The following is a 19,939-nucleotide window of genomic DNA, read 5'->3' as shown; positions in this document are numbered from 1 at the left end:
TAGCAGGTGCTGCCCTTGTATGTGTCAAAACTGTCTCCCACGTTCTTCTCCAGTGTACTCTCTATCTGACATCCCGTCAGGAACTTTTATATCCCATATTAGCCCAACATTTAGAGGCCTCTGAGTTTAAGGATCTTTTTGCTTGATAATCCAGATATTGAAATAACTGAAATAGTAGCAAAATTTCTTCATAATGCTATGATTACACGTCCTGATAAGTAATACTATGTATTAGGTTTTATTTTATTTTCTTCCTGCAATGTTTCAGATTTTCTTCCTGCAATGTTTCAGCCAGTGTCATAGCAGTTTCTGCTGTTTTATGGACCTCTGATAATTCTGCTTTGATTTCAGTAAGCTGGGAATACATCAGTTCTAATAAGGTCTTTATTTTTCATTAGCAAGTTTTGTTTCATTTATTTAAATCCATTTTAGTTAAAGCAGCTATCTGCTCCAGAATCTCCATAGCACTGACCACCATTTTGGTTTTGTCACGGCTCCTTCCTTCCACCTCCTCCTTTGAAAGATTGAGTGAAATAAGAGCTTACTGGGCATGTATGTTTTTCAAAGTGTTCTCTTTTCTTTCCCAGTTGTGGATAAAAATTGCTATTTTAGTGGCTTTTAATCGGTCAGTTTCGGAGAGAGCTGCAGATCTAAGCATCCATACTCTTCTCCTGCAGTGCCATGCCACAAGCATTTCTTACTTAATCTGGTAAGACTTATTCAGTGTGGGGTGGATGTAAAAAACTCCATCACTTATTGAGATAGTCTCAATAGTACCCCAAACATCAGGCTCTCAGGTTAGAATCTACGTTATGCTTCTCAAATGCTCTCATATATACATGCTTCCCTGTAATATGATATTCCCTAAGAGTTTACTGCATCCTGAAAGCAGGGATGGAGAAGCTTAGAGAGATGATACTTAACAGGGAGTTTCTGTATATTATCTTTTTGGGGGGGGGGAGAGAGAAAGGAACTCAACACAGCAAATGCTCTTTTCAACTGCATCCCCGCAGTGCATGCACTTTTAACCTCTGAGCAACTGGCACAAGCTAGATTAGAGCAACATTAGTGAGAACACTTAATGCAGGGCTAGCGTAGGCTAGCCAAGTACTCTCTGTTCTCTCCTCAAATCATAAAAGTTAAGTTGCCAACCAAGAACAAAGCATCCAAGGTGCTTCCCTTACATATCCATCAGATATTGATCTAGCAGATCCATCAGGCTGTTGGAAATCTGTAGACTCATGTCACTGCTCAAAGACGAGGCTCCTTCCCTCAGCACATATTCATGGTACTCTTTGCAGTACTTTGGCACCAACTGAAAAACATGCAGAAGTCCATTAATTTTACATATTTGCACAGAAATCTTAAGCATTAGGCCTCCTAGCCATCAAAATATTTTATATGTATTGGCAAAGATGTCTGGGGCTGAAGACAGAATACAGGGAGAAAGCCATCAGTAGAAGGTTTATCAGTATTTTAGGGTCTGTAAAAACATGATTTTCAGAGGATTTTGTTGTGCTTCAAACCCTTCACTACTATTTGATCTGAAGCCCTGACTTGGATAACCTAGGCTAGCCCAATCTTGTCAGATCTCAGAAGTTAAGCAAGGTTAGCCCTGGCTAGAATTTGGTCGAGAGATCTCCTAAGAATACCAGGGTTAGGATGTGGAGGCAGACAATGGCAAATCACCTATGAATGTCTTTTACCCTGAAAACCCTACAGGGCTGCCATAAGTCAGCTGTGACTTGACAGCAAACAACAAAACAAACAGCAGAAACAGGAAATGGGTATACTACAGGGCCTGTAATCATACTACCAACATGGAAAGCCAATGCCAATTTCTCATTGTAGTTCCTTAGATTCCTGAAGTACCTATCAGGTAACAAAGCTCCCGTTCAAGTAACAAAGCTCCCGTTCAAGTAAAGGGATGAAACATATGGGATCATATGTCTGCCTCTACCCAAGAAGAAGGATGAACTACCTTTACCTGCCAGTGTTTGTCAAATGGGAGCCACAGCCAGTCCTGGTTCCCAGGTGAGAATGCCTATTTGCAAAGTGATGTGGAATACAGCCCTAAGACTTTAGCAAAAAAAAAAAAAAAGCATAAACACAACATTAAGCAGCCTGAAGTGATTCCTACAGAATGGCCTCAGGCTAAAAGTGGACCATAAAAATCAACTTTAAAAAATGAATGCTCACAGGAAAACATTCCTAACTCTCTTCAAATCTCAACAGCAGACAAGACCGCTCTTACTATCCATGCTAAGTGACTACAACAGGATGGGGCCTTGGACACGCAAATCTTCAGGACCATCTCTTGTACGTATTATCTGTCAGCTCTGGGACTATCCTCAATTAACCTCCAGAGTTGTCAGAAGGTTGGCTTTATTAACAGAGTCAGTAACAATACACATTTCTGTTAGATCTGGCTCACGTGAGAGGTGGCCAGAGTTTTATACCTTCTCTAGGGCTGTTATGCAGCCCGCCAAATTTTACACTGCAAAAGCCTATGCAAAGCAATCCAAATTTGTTCACACCAACATCTCTCCCCTCCCAGACAATATGCAATTTAAACTAGCTCTGGGATAAGATAAAGCAGCATTGAGAAGGCAACTCCAAACCTCTCCACAGGGTAGAAATGAACACTTACAACTGCTACACTGACAGAGCAAAGCAGGCACAGCCCACAGTCCTCCATTTTCCCAAAAGAAAGAAGCAAGTCGATACACAGTAACTCAAATGGCAAGGGCACCTGACATTATCCTGCTCTTACTGCATCATTTTCTATTTTTGTAATACCATTTTCTGCTTTGTTTTGACGTATCATGTGCAATACTTTTTTCTTTGTTTCAGTTTTTGGAATCCTAGTCCTTTTGCACTGCTTACTAGATAAATCATCCTATTGACTTCATGGATTTGCACTGTATAATCTGCCTTGAGTCTCAGTGAGAAAGGAAGACTATAAATGAAGCACATAAAATACAATTGCAATTGCACAGTAAATAATTTATGTTCAGGGTAAGTACAGTATGATGTAGCCAACATGTACAATAGTAAAGGCCCATTTTATACTCTGGGGACAATACAACATCACAGAGAACAGTTCAGAAATGTGGAGCACAATGAGTGGAGGCAGAGGATACAGAAAAAGAAATGAAAGATTGCCAAGACGACAGCAGACCATTTAGGCTTAAACACCTGTGTAACTTCCTTAGTACAACTACTAACAAGAACTCTTAAAGAAGAAGGTCTTTGGGAGACCAAGAGGATACTGTTGAGGCTGGTAATACTGAGATGTATTTTTGGAGGAATGGATGACTTAAATTTAACACAAAGTCTCAGTAGAGGTCTTCATTTTCACCTATCTGTATTTTAGAGATGCCCTCACCATCAAACACCCTATATCGTTGCTTGTCAGAAGTATCTTGTTGGCACTGGCTGAGAGCATCATCTAGAAGTGACTACAGTTCAAAGACAGAGTGCTTTGTAAGTAGCAGACGTATTAATGACTGGCTAGGATCATGAAAAGCCTGGGTCACAAACCTGTGTCAATCGTCATCAGAAAAGGTCTTTTGGAGATGCCCTCGGGAGTATGACAAAAGTCACAAGGCAGAGTCGAATACAGAGCCCATGAAGTAGGGTTTTGAATCTTAGAGACTGGTGAGAGGCTGCTCTCAGAAGTGAACAACAGTTTGTACTTGTCAATCAAATCAGCACATCTTGAGGGGGAAAACAGTTCCTTTTTGAAGTGTCCAAAGGGAGGGAAGACTGAAAGGCTGGCAGATCAGGCTTTGGAAAAGGGATTTTGAGGTGACAGTACAAGGTCCTCAAAAGGAGGCAAACGCCCAGGAAAAGAGTCTCATCGTGCCACCAGGAGAAGGTCTAGTGCAGAGACCTTGATCTTATACCCACAGGGACAAAGCTTAGCACACTCAAATTTGTGTGAAATTGTGAAATGAAAATGTTAGCCTGTCAAAAAAAAAGTTAAACCAGTGACATTTGTGAAACCCTGAGATAAAATTAAATAATTTTAAGTGAAACACTGTATTGTGCAAAGCAGGGCTTTTTTGTAGCAGGGACTTCTTTGCATATTAGACCACACACCCCTGGATGTAGCCAGTCCTGGATCTTACAATTGGCCCTGTATTAAGAGCCCTGTAAGCTCTTGGAGGATTGGCTACATCAGGGCAAAGGAGTTTCTGCTACAAAAAAAAAAAAAAGACCTGGAGCCAGCTACCTCAGCAGAAGTTTTGTGTGCAATCTGTTCAATCCTAAGCACCTATGTATACCAATACCCTTCCCTGCCAGTTTGTGTTTAATCTATTCCTATGCCTACTGAGCCATTTTCTGAAACGTCAATTTTGAATACAGAAACAGTGACAGGATGATCAATTTTAGTGGCGCACTGGTTAAATTGGTCACACCTGTCGCATAATTGGCAGCAGCAGTCGGGATTCAAAATCCCACCTTGTTCCACCTCTCCAGGCATGGTGCATCTAGGTCAACACTCTCAAGGGGAGGTAGAATGAGTGCCAGCACCATGGATAGAGCTTCAGGCTGTTTCCCTCTGTGCAGACCTGCTCCCTCTTGTAAGAATAGTTAGGGACCATAAATAATGCCTCCTCAGCACATTCTCAAAACCACTATCAAAACACTTTGAAGTCTGTAATGAAGATATGTTTATGAACCACTTTCCTTTGATTTTCAAATTCACAACTCATGGCTTTTTTCTATTCCTCAAGCAACCCTCTGTTATTGATGGCTGGATCTACTCTTAATGGCTGGTTTTCAGTATTAAATGCTGCAGCCTTTCCAAGAGCTTTAAAACGGGTTAATTGCTACTCCTTCCCCGCCCCCAATTAAAGTATTCTGCACTATATTCTTAAGAGGTTCCCTCTTTCTTACCTTCACCAAGATTAGTTTGTTTTCCTTGGGTCTGGCAGCAGAGAAGCACTGCCCAAAGCACAGATAGATAGTGTAGTCAGGAGAAGTCGATCTTCGGTTTTCATGGAAATCCTTTAGTTCTGGTGGAATAAAGATACAAATATCTTAAGGCTTAAAAAGCCATCTGAATCACCGGCGCACTCTTAGAGCCATATGTTAATACAAAGTGAGATTCAGAGAACAACATACCGTATAATATTCTAGCCAATATAGGCATTTACATAATTTATATTGTAGGTCAATTTCAGCAAAAACTGATTTAAAGTGTCCTGAGATCAACAGGTTTAATGATTCTTACCCAATCAAGATTAGAGTCCCATTACATCTTAAAGACCAACAAGATTTCTAGGGTTATACCTTTCAAGAGTCAAGGCTCTTTCATCTTTTCTATCTGACAAAGGGAGCTATAACTCTTGAAAGCTTGTAAGTCTGGAAATCTTTTTGGTCTTTAAGGTGCTACTGGACTCAAATCTAGCCCTTCTACTGCAGGTCAACATGGATGCCCACCTGAAATCTAAATATCAGGTACCTATTAGTCATTACTACACTGCCTGCAGGTTTCTTTTCTAATGCACACTATTAAGTGATGGTTGTGCAAGTTCATACAGTGTGTCTGTGAGGCAGTTACTATAGAGTAACAGACAGCCTGAGCACATGGGAGACACTGTTCGGATCTGGGGAATGAGTCTATTGTAGCTCTGCAACAATGGAACAGGATTCTAGAAGACATTTGATAGCTCCTATAAACTGAGTGTTGGATAATAATGTTGATATAAATCAACCAAATGTGTTTGTGATGTCATGTATTGTTGGAAGTTACAGGTGGATGCTTTTTTGATGTTAAAGGGTTTAATATCTGAGCTTCTCTGTGCGTTGGAAGCAGACAAAGCAATCTAGAAGAATGAAAGCACAGATTCTTAGCATAACTTCTGTGCCCAACAGATCAAAATAGATAGCTGTGTTAGTCTGTCTGTAGAAGCAGAAAAGAGCTATAGTCCAATAGCATCTTAAAGACTAACAAAATTTGTGGCAGTGTATGAGTTTTCTTGAGCCACTGCTCACTTCTATCTGATTCAGCCCCATCCAGTTCCCTAACATAGCAAAATAAGGACTGACTTCAGAACCTGGGCTGGCTGAAAATTAGAGGACAGTTGTTTGCTAGTGGACTGAGTGCATCATACCTCTTATGAAGCTGTTCTGAAAACTGTGCAATATGGTCAAGTCACAAGTCTTTTTTTTAACTATGGCAATTTTTCTAACATGGTTATGGACTGTAGTGTCCCTGAGTGTGACTAGAAAGTGCATGATGTAGCAGCACTGAGGTAAGAAATCTCAGTCTGATCAGTGTCTGGATGCAACACCTTTCAGGGATCCTATGTAAGCTTCCTGGATTCTATGATGGAAGAAGAGCACAATATAAACACAATAGCGCTGATCCAACCATCCTCCAAGTAACCTTCCTCCAAAAGAAGAGAGACAGCATTTTGAGAAAAGATTCTTAGACCCGAGAAAGGATTCTTAAATCAAAAGGAAAAGAGGGGAAGAAATTGTTTAATTTGCTCCATGGAATGATTTACTGCAATAAGCAAGTAAGACCAGCAGTGTTTGACAGATGCTAAGATTCCAGTTCAATAACCCATATTCCAGATATTCTCCCAGCTGTTTTGTTGGCAAGCAATGACAACAAGATAAGCCACACAAACCACCATTTTAAAACAAGAATTCCATGTAAAATAATCTCAAAACAATCTGTATAAACACCACATTTCTAGAGCATCACCTTGCAAAAACTGCATGTAGTCAAAGATCTCAGTTTCTGTATCCCGTAGTAAACATCTGAATTGTGAATTGTGACCTATGTTGTCCAGCTGTTTAGAGAATGCCCAGTAGACTTTACATTTATCCAGTCGTTTTGCACAGATCTTATAGTTCTTTTCATATAGCAGTAAGCCTGCTTTCTGTAGCAAGGTCAATGTATGCTTCACTTGTTTCTGATCAGGAAGTACCTCTGGGTTTGGGAACTGTACTGTCTGGGGGTTGCCAAAAGCAAGGTCACAGTTGTGATGCTTGTTGTAGGTAAACATACAGCTGTTCACTGTCACTTCTGTTTCATGCAGTAGCCTCCCACGGTAATAGATGGAGACATCCAGATGAGAGATGACAGCTCCTGCAAGAAACAAGGGTACACTTGCTCTTGTAGTCTAACTGGAAAACAGCTGGGTGGGAGGAGGGCAGAAGATCACAAAGTTCAAATAAATAAAAGGTGGCATCATATAGAGAAAGCAGGACATGTGGCATGGAAAGGAGACACACAACTCAAATATAAAGCTGCTTTGAAGATTGAGGACAACTTTTTAAAGGAATAATAGGTAGATGATCTGTCTCCTCACCTACAAATCAAGCCCCAGCAAAAACCCCTGGACCTAGAAATTTGGAGAGAACATTCCTTTCATGATGTAGACAGCCACTAAGAAAGGATTTTAAGGAATTCACCAACTAAGAGGGTAAAAAGGAGTAAAGTTTGCCCGCCTATAAGAATACATTGCGACAAGGAGACTGCTGCTCTTCCCCTGCTCAGAGACAGTTAGAGCAAAAGATCATTTGCATAAACTGCCTGACTGGATATCATTGCCAACATTCTAGTGCTCACTAGACTTGCCAATCTTCCTGTGGAGCCTGGTGGTCTGAGTTACAGTTACAGGAAATGGCTGAAATATATTGATTTTATTGAATATTATTGTTTTAATATTTTATATCTTCTTGATTTATTGGTTGTTAGCTGCCCTGAGCCAATATGGGGAGGGCGGAATATAAATCAAATCAATAAAATAAATCAGGGATGGCCAATGGTGGCTCTCCCAATATTTTTTGCCTACAACTCCAATCAGCCCCAGCCATGCTGGCTGGGGCTGATGCGAGTTGTAGGCTACTGTTGACCATCCCTGAAATAAATAAATCCCCCCACCCCCAAAACAGTTGGAACACAGAGTTCATTTGCATATGCAGCCTGCTGGGTTCTCACCCACATTTTAAACAGTACACATTTCCTATTGGGAGTCACTGAATGTGCCCCTAAGGTAAAATGCACCTCCTAGTCTTCCTCTAAAAATTCACTAGGGCTGGAAACTGAGCTTTCAAATGAAAATGGTGCATGACCTTTTGAGGGCCCATTTGGAAATGAACCTCTCACATGAACATGCCACAGAACCTCAGGGAGAGTCGGTTCATACCATGCATACCACTCATATAATTAGATAATGAGTTCAAGAGACTTCACTTCTCTCTCAAGGTCTGCTTTGCTATGACAATCAGCAAGTTCCAGGGGAAGACACTGAAGTTGGCAGGAATTGACTTGAGGGGGGACTGCTTCTCACATGATTAGCTCTATGTGGCTTGCTCCAGTTAGCTCACCCAGCAGCCTGGTGAGCCTAGCACCTGATGGGAGAACTACTAATGTAGTGTACAAAGAGGTCCTTCAATTAAAAAAACCACCCTGTATGTATTTCCACTTTATTTTCTGCACTACAATCTTTCCACTTAATAATATCTTCAATAAACATTACATTTCAAAATTCACTTAATTGGTTTTCAACATCAACATGCTTCACTTCATTCAAACACTTTTGTGAAGCTCAGGTATGGTATTACACTACAAAACCAACTAAAACAAAAACCACACTCCATAAAAAAGTTATAACATACCCATCAGTATTATAACTGGATTTAAAATATTGTAGGAAAGCATGGGTATCAAGCTAGTAAGCAAATAAAAGCAGAAGACTCATGAAGAAATACAAACCACTGAAAACAGGAAGTCACATCTGGTCAGACTAAAGTAAGAGAACTAGGCAAGTTTTAAAAAAGGTAAAGGTAGTCCCTGTGCAAGCACCAGTTGTTTTTTTATTTTATTTATCTAAGATTTATATCCCGCCCTTCCCACTAGGTGGCTCACAACATATAAAACTAACATAAAATCTAAGATTAAACATTAAAATTAACATTTCATAATTTACAGTTAAAAATCTAAACAATTGTTATATACATACACATTAAAATCAGACAGCGGTCCTACAGCTACACTCATCGGTTACAAGTTCAGTATTTGATGTTCAGTATTCGATGTTCAGTACTCAGTACTCAGTGCCGATTAGTTGTGGGCCAGCCGGAAGAGGGAGTTTCCGACTCTGGGGCGACATCGCATCACAATGTTTTCACGGCAGACTTTTTACAGGGTGGTTTGCCATTGCCTTCCCCAGTCATCTACACTTCCCCCCCCCCCCCCAGCAAGCTGGGTACTCATTTTACCGACCTTGGAAGGATGGAAGGCTGACTCAACCTGGAGCAGGTTACCTGAACCTAGCTTCTGCTGGGATCGAACTCAGGTCGTGAGCAGAGAGCTCAGACTGCAGTACTGCAGTTTTACCACTCTGCGCAATGGGGCTCTTCTAATGCTAAGTTTTAATACAGGGGTGTCAAACGTGTGGCCAGAGAGATCCTATCAGGCCCGCAAGCAACTGACTGTCATGTGCTTCCTCCTCTCACTTGCTTCTTTCTTCATCACAGCTTGCTTTGCCAGGCTTGCTCAATTGCTCAGGAACTACAGAGCAAAGTCCCTGTTTTCTCTATCGGCTTAGGAGAGCAACATGACAAGCATCTGTCTGGACAGAGCACAACTGGGGCTGTGGAAGAAGAGCTGATCATGCAGTTGTGCGAATGGCTGTGAACAGAACTAGCGTGGTTTCTGTATGGAAGGGCCTGGGCATTGCCTGTTGTCCGCACATTAAGCAACAAAAACTCAGTGCCCAGCCATTTCATGTTTTCCTGTGTCTTAGGCTCAAAGCACTGACCATGAGATTTTTATGATGAATGTCAATAAATCTAAAGTAGGTTTGCAACTTACAGACACACACCTGAACAGCCTATTCAAGATTGCTAAAGCACAGACACTGTCCCCAGACTTGACACTAATTCAGAGCAAGAGGTGTCAGTTATTAGAAACTATTAAACAAAATATTGCAAGCATACTAATCTTTTAAGCATCTTTTAAGTTTTTTTTTTTAAATCTTTAATTGTGTTTGCCTGTGTCCTTTATAAAGATTATATCTCCACCAGTTTGGTGTAGTGGTTAAGTGTGCGGACTCTTATTTGAGAACACCGGATTTGATTCGCCACTCCTCCATTTGCACCTGCTGGAATGGCCTTGGGTCAGCCATAGCTCTGGCAGAGGTTGGCCTTGAAAGGACAGCTGCTGTGAGAGTCCTCTCAGCCCCACCCACCTCACTGTTGTAGGGGAGGAAGATAAAGCAGATTGTGAGCCACTCTGAGATTTGGAGTGAGGATATAAACCCAGTATTTTGTAATCTTCTCCTTCTACCTGGCATTACATTTTATTTCACACATGGCCTAGTCTGTCAAGCTCTCCTTTGTTAGATCTGGCCTTCATAACAAATGAGTTTGACAGCCCTGTTTTCATACTTTACATTGCATATTAGATCTAAACAGAAATATTTTTTTTTAAATCTACACTGCTATCTAGATCAACCCTTACTCCCAGACAAGATTGAGAGACCTGTGACTGGACATCCTGCTATCTCCCCCACCCTCCATCTTTCAGAGTAGGTGCAGGAAAATTCACTTTTACTCCCAATATCTTCTTTCTTGTCTAGTGTCTTCCTATTTTTCACAGCAGCAATTTCCCTGTAAGCAAATGCCACGGGACAACGCAGCTGGCAGGGAGATGGGATTTAAGACTGGAAGAAAAGGTTCAGGGGCCTATTTCCCCATGTTAATCTTCCCCCATGTTCTTTTCTGATGAGGTATGGGTACCTTATGGGTGCAGGGACTCATCAGATCTAGCCTTTGGGGCGGACAGTCACTTTATACAAGAGCTTTGAAAGCAGCTGGTACAAGAAGCATTTTAAACCCCCAAGTACTGGGACACTCCACACATTTCCTTTTAAGACAGACAACAGGCAATGCCCAGGCCCTTCCATACAGAAACCACGCTAGTTCTGTTCACAGCCATTCGCACAACTGCATGATCAGCTCTTCTTCCACAGCCCCAGTTGTGCTCTGTCCAGACAGATGCTTGTCATGTTGCTCTCCTAAGCCGATATTTCAAGCAAGGAAGCATTCATAGAATCATAGCGCTGGAAGGGACTTCTAGTCATCTAGTCCAACTCCTTGCACAATGCAGGAAATTTGCAATCCCACCCCCCCATACACACACCCAGTGACTCCTGCTCCATGGATCCCTTGCCAAACTGGTCTGGAGAAAAATTGCTGACTGACCTTGAAGTGGTGAACAGCATTCCCCTGGGCATGTAAGAAGGGGTCACAAGAACTAAGCACTGATGCGACCCTTCCTGCCCTTCTTCTCATGGTCTGCCTAATTCACAGAATCGGCATTGCTGTCAGATGGCCATCTAGCCTCTGCTTAAAAACCTCCAAAAAAGGAGAGTCCACCACCTCCCGAGGAAGCCTATTGTTCCACTAAGGAACCACTCTGTCAAGAAATTCTTCCTAATGTTTAGCTAAAAACTCTTTTAATTTCAAACCCACTGGTTCTGGTCCTACCTTCCGGGGCCACAGAAAACAATTCCACACCATCCTCTATATGACAGCCCTTCAAGTACTTGAAGATGGTTATCTTATCTCTCAGTCGTCTCCTCTCCAGGCTAAACATACCCAGCTCCTTCAACCTTTCCTCAAAGGACTCGGTCTCCAGACCCACCATCTTTGTTGCCCTCTTCTGGACACATTCCAGCTTGTCTACATCCTTCTTAAATTGTGATGCCCAGAACTGAACACAATATTCTAGGTGAGGTCTAACCAGAGCAGAGTAAAGCAATACCATCACTTCATGTGATCTGAACACTACACTTCTGTTGATTCAGCTCAAAATTGCATTTGCCTTTTTATCCACTGACCTTTGTGGTTCTGCAGTGGAGCAATTCTTTGAAGAGGCTGTTCTGGGTAAAGGACAGCAGGAGGCACAAGCAGGTTCTGCTCTATTATGGCTTGCTGGTTTGCAGGCATTTGATAGTCATTCCCAACTGCGTTGTTCATCATGCCATTTCCCTTAGGATCCTCATTCACAAAAGCGTTTTGGATGAAGCAATTGTTATTGTATGAAGTTTCCCCTAATACAGAACACGAACATCTTAAATACCATGTTGCAATGTAGTTTAATTATTACTATGATCATTAACCCCCCCACTGGGGAAAGTGAAACACAAAATGCCTATCTTGTGCCTGCCTGTCACTGGGGAACCCCTCCCCCCTCAAAGAGATCACTGTAGTCAGGGACTCTGAATCCCTTTAGGAAAGAAGCCGTAACAAATAATCTGTGATACAGAACCTGCTGCCAGCCTAGAAAGTCCCACTTTACCCAAGATCCCTTCAACTGGATATACAAGGCTGGAATGAGCCTGGCAGCATCTCCCCACAGAAGAGAAAACACTGAGACTTATTGCTCCGAACTGAGAAACGATTGTTTGCTATCCTAAAGAAGTGAGGCTGGTTAGGCTTTTCTTGGCAATAGTGGCTTGGATCCTGCTCAGTGTTTCCATGTGCAGAAGGATTTCAGCCTGCAGATCACAGCTCTTCCCCTTCCCCCTCTAGCTGCAGCCCAAACTGCCCCACCCTCCTTGCTGCATTCAGGGAGCATTTCAGATAACAGTAGAAGGGAAGATGTAAGGAAGTCATTCTCTGAGGGCAGTAGGCTTTCCACTCATGGAAATCCCATGCTGGATCCAATCCAATACTTCCCAAGAACTTGATTTTAAAGACACACATTTCAAATTGTACATAAATTTCAGGAAGGTTGTGTAGTGTAAAACAAAAATATCTTTTCAGTTGTTCATAGAAAATCATCATATGTCACTTTTTGGGGTTCCTTCTGAGTGCTAGAAAAGCCAAATGGGAGGGAGAAGCTCACCAATACTGATAATGGCCTTAACCCTTCCAAGCAATCAGGTTTGGGTTTTTTTACCCAGGAAGTCATGGGAAAAAATTGGGTTATCCATTTAAAGCTTTCTACAGGCACCAAACTCCTGCTGAGCCTTCTCCTCAATGAACTGAAGTCCCTCTCTCCCCTCCCCACTGCCTTTCTTTTTTTTAGTTTCATCAAAATGGTAAATGGGGTCCATCTGGCCCACAATAGACTTGGTTTGAAAATGAAACCACAATTCATAATTGTTACTGGGGTTTCTATTTCCCCAACAAATACTGAAAAAATGTTCCCATGTTTAAATAGATCAAACAATACCCATTATCTCCATTTTATTGAAAGGTAGAACAAGCAGTGAAAACAAAACAAAAAAATTCTCATAATCTATAGAAATTTTTTGGCTTTTGAGGTTTTACACCACTTTTGGAACTGGGGATTGCAATGACTCCCAAGGAAACCAGTCTTTGCAAACTGAATTGTTGAGCATATAGCAGAAGCAAGTCAAAGCCCTGTGTGCTCTGTCAAAACTTCCCTCATGCCCACAGCCACATGGAAAAGCTCAAATTGAACTGTACTGCAGTTTTGGAAATGTGGTAGTTGTATCCCCCAGCAGGATAAGCCTGGACATATTTGAAGATATCCTCTGAACCTCACATTTTCCAGACCTGAAAGAGCCATGAAGCTTGGAACTCTAGAGGACCCCTGTTTTCTGAGCTAATTGCTTCCCCTTGTCCTTCAAATTTTGCAAGCCTCAGAGTGATCTTCTCAACTTTACATATCTGGGGTGGAGGAAGTATTTCAGATGACGCCAGCCATCTGTCTACTGAGCTGACCTCTACACTGAACTGTTCACCTTCAAGTTTTCCAAACCTCTGATATGACCATCTCAACTTTACAGGGGGAAGTTGCTCTAGATGACCCATAGCCACCTTTTTCTGAACTGTTCACTTGTGACCTCTGGCTACCTGTTTTCTGAACTAATTGCTTCCCTTTGTCCTTATTTGTTGTTCCACTATTATCACATTAAGTTTCAACGTTGTAACAGTTAAAATGATTATTTCCTTAAAAATTAACAGTTTTATAGATTCCTAGCTATGTATTCTGCTTTAAAAATGATAGGGTCAATTTGAAAACATCAAAACTCCACATAAACATAAATGGGGTCAATGAGGGGAATTTTTGACCCCAATTCCAAATTTTACTTTCCTTTGTCCTGCATTTCTGCAGGACGTTATTTTTGAGTCCTGATTTTTTTTCTTAGTAGCTAATGCCATGACAGAGGTATCAGGTTTCCATTGCTCTTACCCCTGTGCCAAGGTAGTATAGTTATGTTTTTTCCCTTGGGAAAGTTTAAAACAAAAGCCCTAACAAGCACTGCTTTCTTCCTTCCCCCAGCTTAGAGACAAGACACTATAACTTCATCACTTCCAGTGGGCTGAGCTCCCTGACAAATCTCATTTTCACCATAGTTATAGCTTTGGCTATATCTTATACTGCAACATGTACGGTTCTGAGCACCACACACACACAAGAAATCTAGCTCCACTTCAGACTATAAAGTTAAATAAACGTACAGTATATAATGCACAAAAACACTTATCTTCACCTTGGTACTTCTGCGCACGTGTGAATGATACATTAGATAACTACCATGCAGGAGTGTGTACACCTCCATAATTAAGACAAAGTAAAACAAAAGAACCCTGTCAGACTGCAGGCAGCATTACTCACCAACATGATTAAATTGATCTTGACCAGGAATGGCATTCTGTTGAATGTACTGCAATAGAACTGTGGCCGATGACTGGGAATTCACATTTGATAGGGATGTGGGTTCATAGTAGCTGTTTTCCACAGGTTGGTTCAGCACCCCATTTGCTAGTGACAGGCAGCTATTTTGCTCAGCATGAGGGACTGCCTGACAATGGTCTTGTTCACATGCAGCTTTTGGGAACAAGGGAGAAAAGAGGAAGAAAAGTCAGTAGTGGGCCGACTCTGACCAGACATGCATTATGCGAAGGGTGGAGCATAGCCTTGATATCATTGGCTGGAGAAGGGGGTGCTGTTGGGCATGCCTGGGCTACAGTGGGCTGGTCATGGAACAGGAGACAGGTTCAGGGGGGCAGTTGTCAGGACAAGATTTAAAAGTAGCGATTAGGCATGATTGGGGGGTGGCCTATGGAGGATCCACCTTGGTTGGGTGAACTTAACCATGCAGATAGGCCATGAATAAAGCCCTGTTGGAAAGTGCAACCCATACACTCTCTCTCCTCATATTGCTTCTTAATTTACTGCTCTCCAGGTGGCAGAATGATAGCAAATTGAGTAGAAAACATCATGCTCTAAAGAGTGTACTGTTATAATCACACATGAACAGATGTTTTTATATCATTCTTATGGCTTCTTGTCTGGTAGCTGAATAAAGGGAGTCCAAGGAAAAACTCAGGAACTGTAGTTGTCGCTCAACAAGTTTATCCCAGTGGGAAAAGTAACCGTCCTCTCTGACTAAGTCAAGGTAACCCTCTTGGATGTCAAATACAATTTTAACTTTAAGGGAAAAAGCCTTCAGCCAAGTCCAAGCTTCAAAAGGTGGTTGTCCCAATTCATCATGGAGGGCTACCCTCACTACGCAGTTTGTAATTCCACAAACGAAACATAGGAAGTTAATAAGAACTGCATTGGACTCCCCAGTCCAGATACCAGCCCCATATAAACTCTGTGTAGCCACCTTGGTGTTAAACAATTTTATGGAGGCTGAGATATACTGAGGCTCAGATGAATAAAAGAAACTACAAATAATAACTGATGCCATTATAGCCAATTTTTAAACATAAGTAGCTTGCATGGACCAAATTAATCTCTAGTCATACCAGACCCCCAAGTATTTTAAATAGGGGACATCCTCAATATCATTGCCAGAAATTTTCCACTTGTGGTGGTACATTAGATTTCCCCCAAAAAAACAACAATCGTGGATTTTTGATAGTTAACTATCAGGCGTACTTCTAGAGAGTAAGAGGCAAAAGCCTCTCTGAGGACAGTCCTAATGTTATTCTTGAAAGGAGAACTGCATCCTCAGCAGAAAGTACGCTAGAAACTTGAACTTAGCAATGAATGAAGAGTAACAGTACTGGGCAGAGAGCACAGTAATTATAACAATCGACATATAAATTAAACAATAAAGGGGACAGCATACACTCCTGATGTACTCCCTGCTATAGGGAAATTATACTGGAATGTTGTCTGTCTAACCCATAGTGGACTTGTGCAGTGGAATCAGAATACAGAATCTCAACCAAAGCCAACAGTCCTTTGTCAACAGATGCTAGTTTCAGCTTCTACCACAATCGGACACAGGGTATGATATCAGAAGTCACCTTCAAATCCATGAAGGAAGTAGCAAGGAACCCCCAATTCTTGGTGGTATATTTATTAAGAACTGTAATGTCAGAAGATCCAAGCGGACAGCTGTGTTGGTCTGAAGCAGTTGAACAAAGCAAGAGTCAAGTTGCGCCTTTAAGACCAACCAATTTTTATTTAGAACGTAAGCCTTCGTGTGCTCTTAAGCACACTTCATCAGACGAGGAATCCAGCACAGTGAGCAAAGCCATACTTAGCTCAGCAGAGCCATACATAGCTGGTAGGAAGTACCATGTGGCATTCTGAGCCACTGCCTACCAGCTATGTATGGCTCTGCTGAGCAAAATGAAGCCGGGCAAAGACTAATAGAGTTTTGCCAAGAGAACAAGCTGGTCATAGCAAACACCCTCTCTTCCAACAACCTAAAAGGCGACTCTACACATGGACATCACCGGATGGGCAACACAGAAATCAGATTGGTTATATACTCTGCAGTCAAAGATGGAGAAGCTCCTTGCAGTCAGCAAAAACAAGACCTGGAGCTGACTGTGGCTCAGATCATGAGCTACTCATTGCAAAATCCAGGCTTAAACTGAAGAAAACTGGGGAAGCCATTAGGCCATTCAGGTTTGACCTTGATCACATCCCTTATAAATATACATTGGAGGTGAAGAATAGGTTTAAAAAACTAGCATTGACAGAGTGCCTGAAGAACTTTGGACGGAGGTTCGTGACATTGCACAGAAGGCAGCAATCAGCACCATCCCAAAGAAAAAGAAATGCAAGAAAGCAAAGTGGCTGTCTGATGAGGCTTTATAAATAGCTGAAGAAGGAAAGCGAAAGGCAAAGGTGAAAAGGAAAAATTCACCTAACTGAACGCAGATTTTCAGAGAACAACAAGGAAAGATAAGGAGGCCTTCCTGAAGGAAAAATGCAAAGCAATAGAGGAAAATAATAGAATGGGAAGGGCAAGAGATCTCTTCAAGAAAACTGGAGAAATCAAGGGAACATTTCGTGCTAAGATGGCCATGATAAAGGACAAAAATGGTAGAGACCTAGCAGAAGCAGAAGAGATCAGGAAGAGGTGGCAAGAATACACAGAAGAATTATACAAGAAGGATCTCAATATCCTCCATGACAATGAAATCGCTGACCTTGAGCCAGACATCCTGAAGTCAAATGGGCCTTAGAAAGCATTACTAACAACAAAGCGAGTGGAGATGACGGTATCCCAGCTGAGCTATTCAAAGTCCTAAAAGATGATGCTGTTAAAGTGATGCACCCATTATGTCAGCAAATCTGGAAAACACAACAGTGGCCACAGGATTGGAAAAGGTCAGTTTATATTCCAAACTGCCAAAGAATGTTCAAACTATCGTACCATTGCACTCATTTCACATGCCAGCAAGGTCATGTTAAAGATCCTATAAGCTAGGCTTCAGCAGTATGTCGATCGGGAACTACCAGAAGTTCAAGCTGGGTTTCGGAGAGGTAGAGGAACTAGAGATCAAATTGCCAGCATTCAATGGATTACGGAGAAAGCACGGGAGTATCAGAAAAACATCTATTTCTGTTTCATTTACTATGCCAGGGGTGGCCAACGGTAGCTCTCCAAATGTTTTTTGCCTACAACTCCCATCAGCCCAAGCCCCCATGGCCAATGACTGGGGCTGATGGGAGTTGTGGGCAAACAACATCTGGAGAGCTACCATTGGCCACCCCTGGACTATTCTAAAGCCTTTGACTGTGTGGATCGCAACAAACTGTGGCAAGTCCTTAAAGAGATGGGAGTACCAGACCGCCTCACATGTCTCCTGAGAAACGTATAAGGGTCAAGAAGCAACTGTCAGAACGGGATATGGAACAACCAATTGGTTTAGAATAGGAAAAGGAGTTTGACAAGGATGTATATTGTCACCCTGCTTATTTAATTTACATGCAGAGTACATCATGCAAAATGCTGGCCTGGATAAAGCACAAACCGGAATTAAGATTGCCGGGAAAAACATCAACAATCTCAGATATGCAGATGATACCACTCTAGTGGCAGAAAGTGAGGAGGACCTAAAGAACCTCTTGTTGAGGGTGAAAGAGGAGAGCACAAAAGTAGGCTTGAAACTTATCAAAAAAACTAAGATCATCACCCCATCACACCATGGCAAATAGAAGGGGAAGACATGGAAGTAGTGACAGACTTCATATTTCTGGGATCCAAGATCACTGCAGATGATGACTATAGCCATGAAATTAAAAGACGTTTGCTCCTTGGGAGGACAGCTACGGCAAACCTGGGCGGTATAATAAAAAGTAGACATCCTGCCAAAAAAGTCCATATAGTCAAAGCGATGGTATTCCCAGTAGTAATGTATGGCTGTGAGAGCTGGACCATAAGGAAGGCCGAACGCAGAAAAATACATGCTTTTGAGCTGTGGTGCTGGAGAAGAATCTTGAGAGTCCCTTGGACTGCAAGAAGATCAAATCAGTCAGTCCTAAGGGAAATCAACCCAGACTGTTCCCTGGAAGGTCAGATGCTGAAGCTGAAGTTCAAGTACTTTGGCCACCAAATGAGAAGGGAGCACTCACTGGAGAAGATTCTGATGCTGGGAAAGACAGAAGGCAAAAAGATGAGATGGCTGGACAGCATTACTAATGTAACAAACATGAATTTGAGCAGACTTTGGAGGATGGTGGGTCTGGCATGACTTTGTCCATGGGGTTGCAAAGAGTCGTACTAGACTGCGACTGAACAATAACAAAGTACACACATCCTGTGCTATAGACCAGTGGCCCCCAACCTTTTGGCACCAGGGACTGGCCCCAGAGCCAGCAGGGTGTGGGCACTGATTTTGGCCTCCCCCCACCTTGCCCCCCCATTGCGCCTCCTCCCCCCTCCATTTTCACAATTTGAAGGCCTGGCAAGGGGCGATGAAGTGCCTCCCGGGCTCTTTAAAGGCCAAACCCCCCTCAGTCAATCAGCTGATTGGTGGGGGAAACTGTGGCAGAGAGCAACCTGCTGAAAAAGTGCCACCGTCCTTGCCTCCTCCTCACTTCCTTCCTGGGCATAGGAAGGAAGTGGGGAGGAGGCAAGGGCAGTGCCACTTTTTCAGCAGGTTGCTCAGCTGATCGGTGGTGGTGGGGGGTTCAGCCTTTAAAGAGGCCGGGAGGCGCTTCACCGCTCCTAAAAACTGCGATAATGGAGGGGGGGAGGCACTGCGGGGGGGAGGTTGCGTGGCACCACAGGGGCAGGGCAGCAAAGCTGTGCAGCCCGGTTGCTAACAGTCTGCTGACTGGTATCAGTCTGCAGACTGGGGGTTGGGGACCCCTGCTACAGACAACCAGGTTAACTGGACCTAGCTTTTAAAAAAGCAATATAAACTTCTGCATGAACTCACAACTTCAGAATTCAACAGAAATAACTCTGAACATAATATACAGCCAACTGTTTTTGAGAAGGGTAGACAATAAATGCTGTAAGATAAAACAAAATTAACATACACGAAAGGATATGGGAGAGTGAAAAAGTGGTTGCTAACAGAACATTAATAACTGGAGTCCACCAGCAGCTGTCTGAAATGGTGCAGTCCATTTGAACAGAACTACCACAGTGGGAAACAGCTTCTACCCCTCCACCCTTGCTGTCCTTTCCTTTTTGCAAAAACTTTTTGCCATGGGGAAATTTTATAA

The 19,939-nt window shown here is 42.4% G+C and overlaps 1 protein-coding gene across 1 annotated transcript in view; it reads right to left on the bottom strand.

Annotated features, from left to right (window-relative positions):
- Positions 1–366: 366 nt before the first annotated feature.
- Positions 367–19,939, bottom strand: part of IRF7 (interferon regulatory factor 7) — a 36,986-nt gene continuing 17,413 nt past the window's right edge. Inside the window, exons 6-10 of the mRNA XM_060261947.1 lie at positions 14,627–14,839; positions 11,874–12,086; positions 6,725–7,111; positions 4,906–5,024; positions 367–1,315 (exon numbers count right to left, since the gene is read on the bottom strand). Of these exons, the coding sequence (XP_060117930.1) occupies positions 1,181–1,315; positions 4,906–5,024; positions 6,725–7,111; positions 11,874–12,086; positions 14,627–14,839 (1,067 nt within the window). The 3' untranslated portion in view covers positions 367–1,180. The remainder of the gene's footprint in view (positions 1,316–4,905; positions 5,025–6,724; positions 7,112–11,873; positions 12,087–14,626; positions 14,840–19,939) is intronic.

Source organism: Heteronotia binoei, chromosome 21 (genome assembly GCF_032191835.1).
Source record: "Heteronotia binoei isolate CCM8104 ecotype False Entrance Well chromosome 21, APGP_CSIRO_Hbin_v1, whole genome shotgun sequence".
NCBI lineage: Eukaryota > Metazoa > Chordata > Lepidosauria > Squamata > Gekkonidae > Heteronotia > Heteronotia binoei.
The sequence above is the reverse complement of the archived record's forward strand: the minus strand, read 5'-3'. Positions and strand labels throughout refer to the sequence as shown.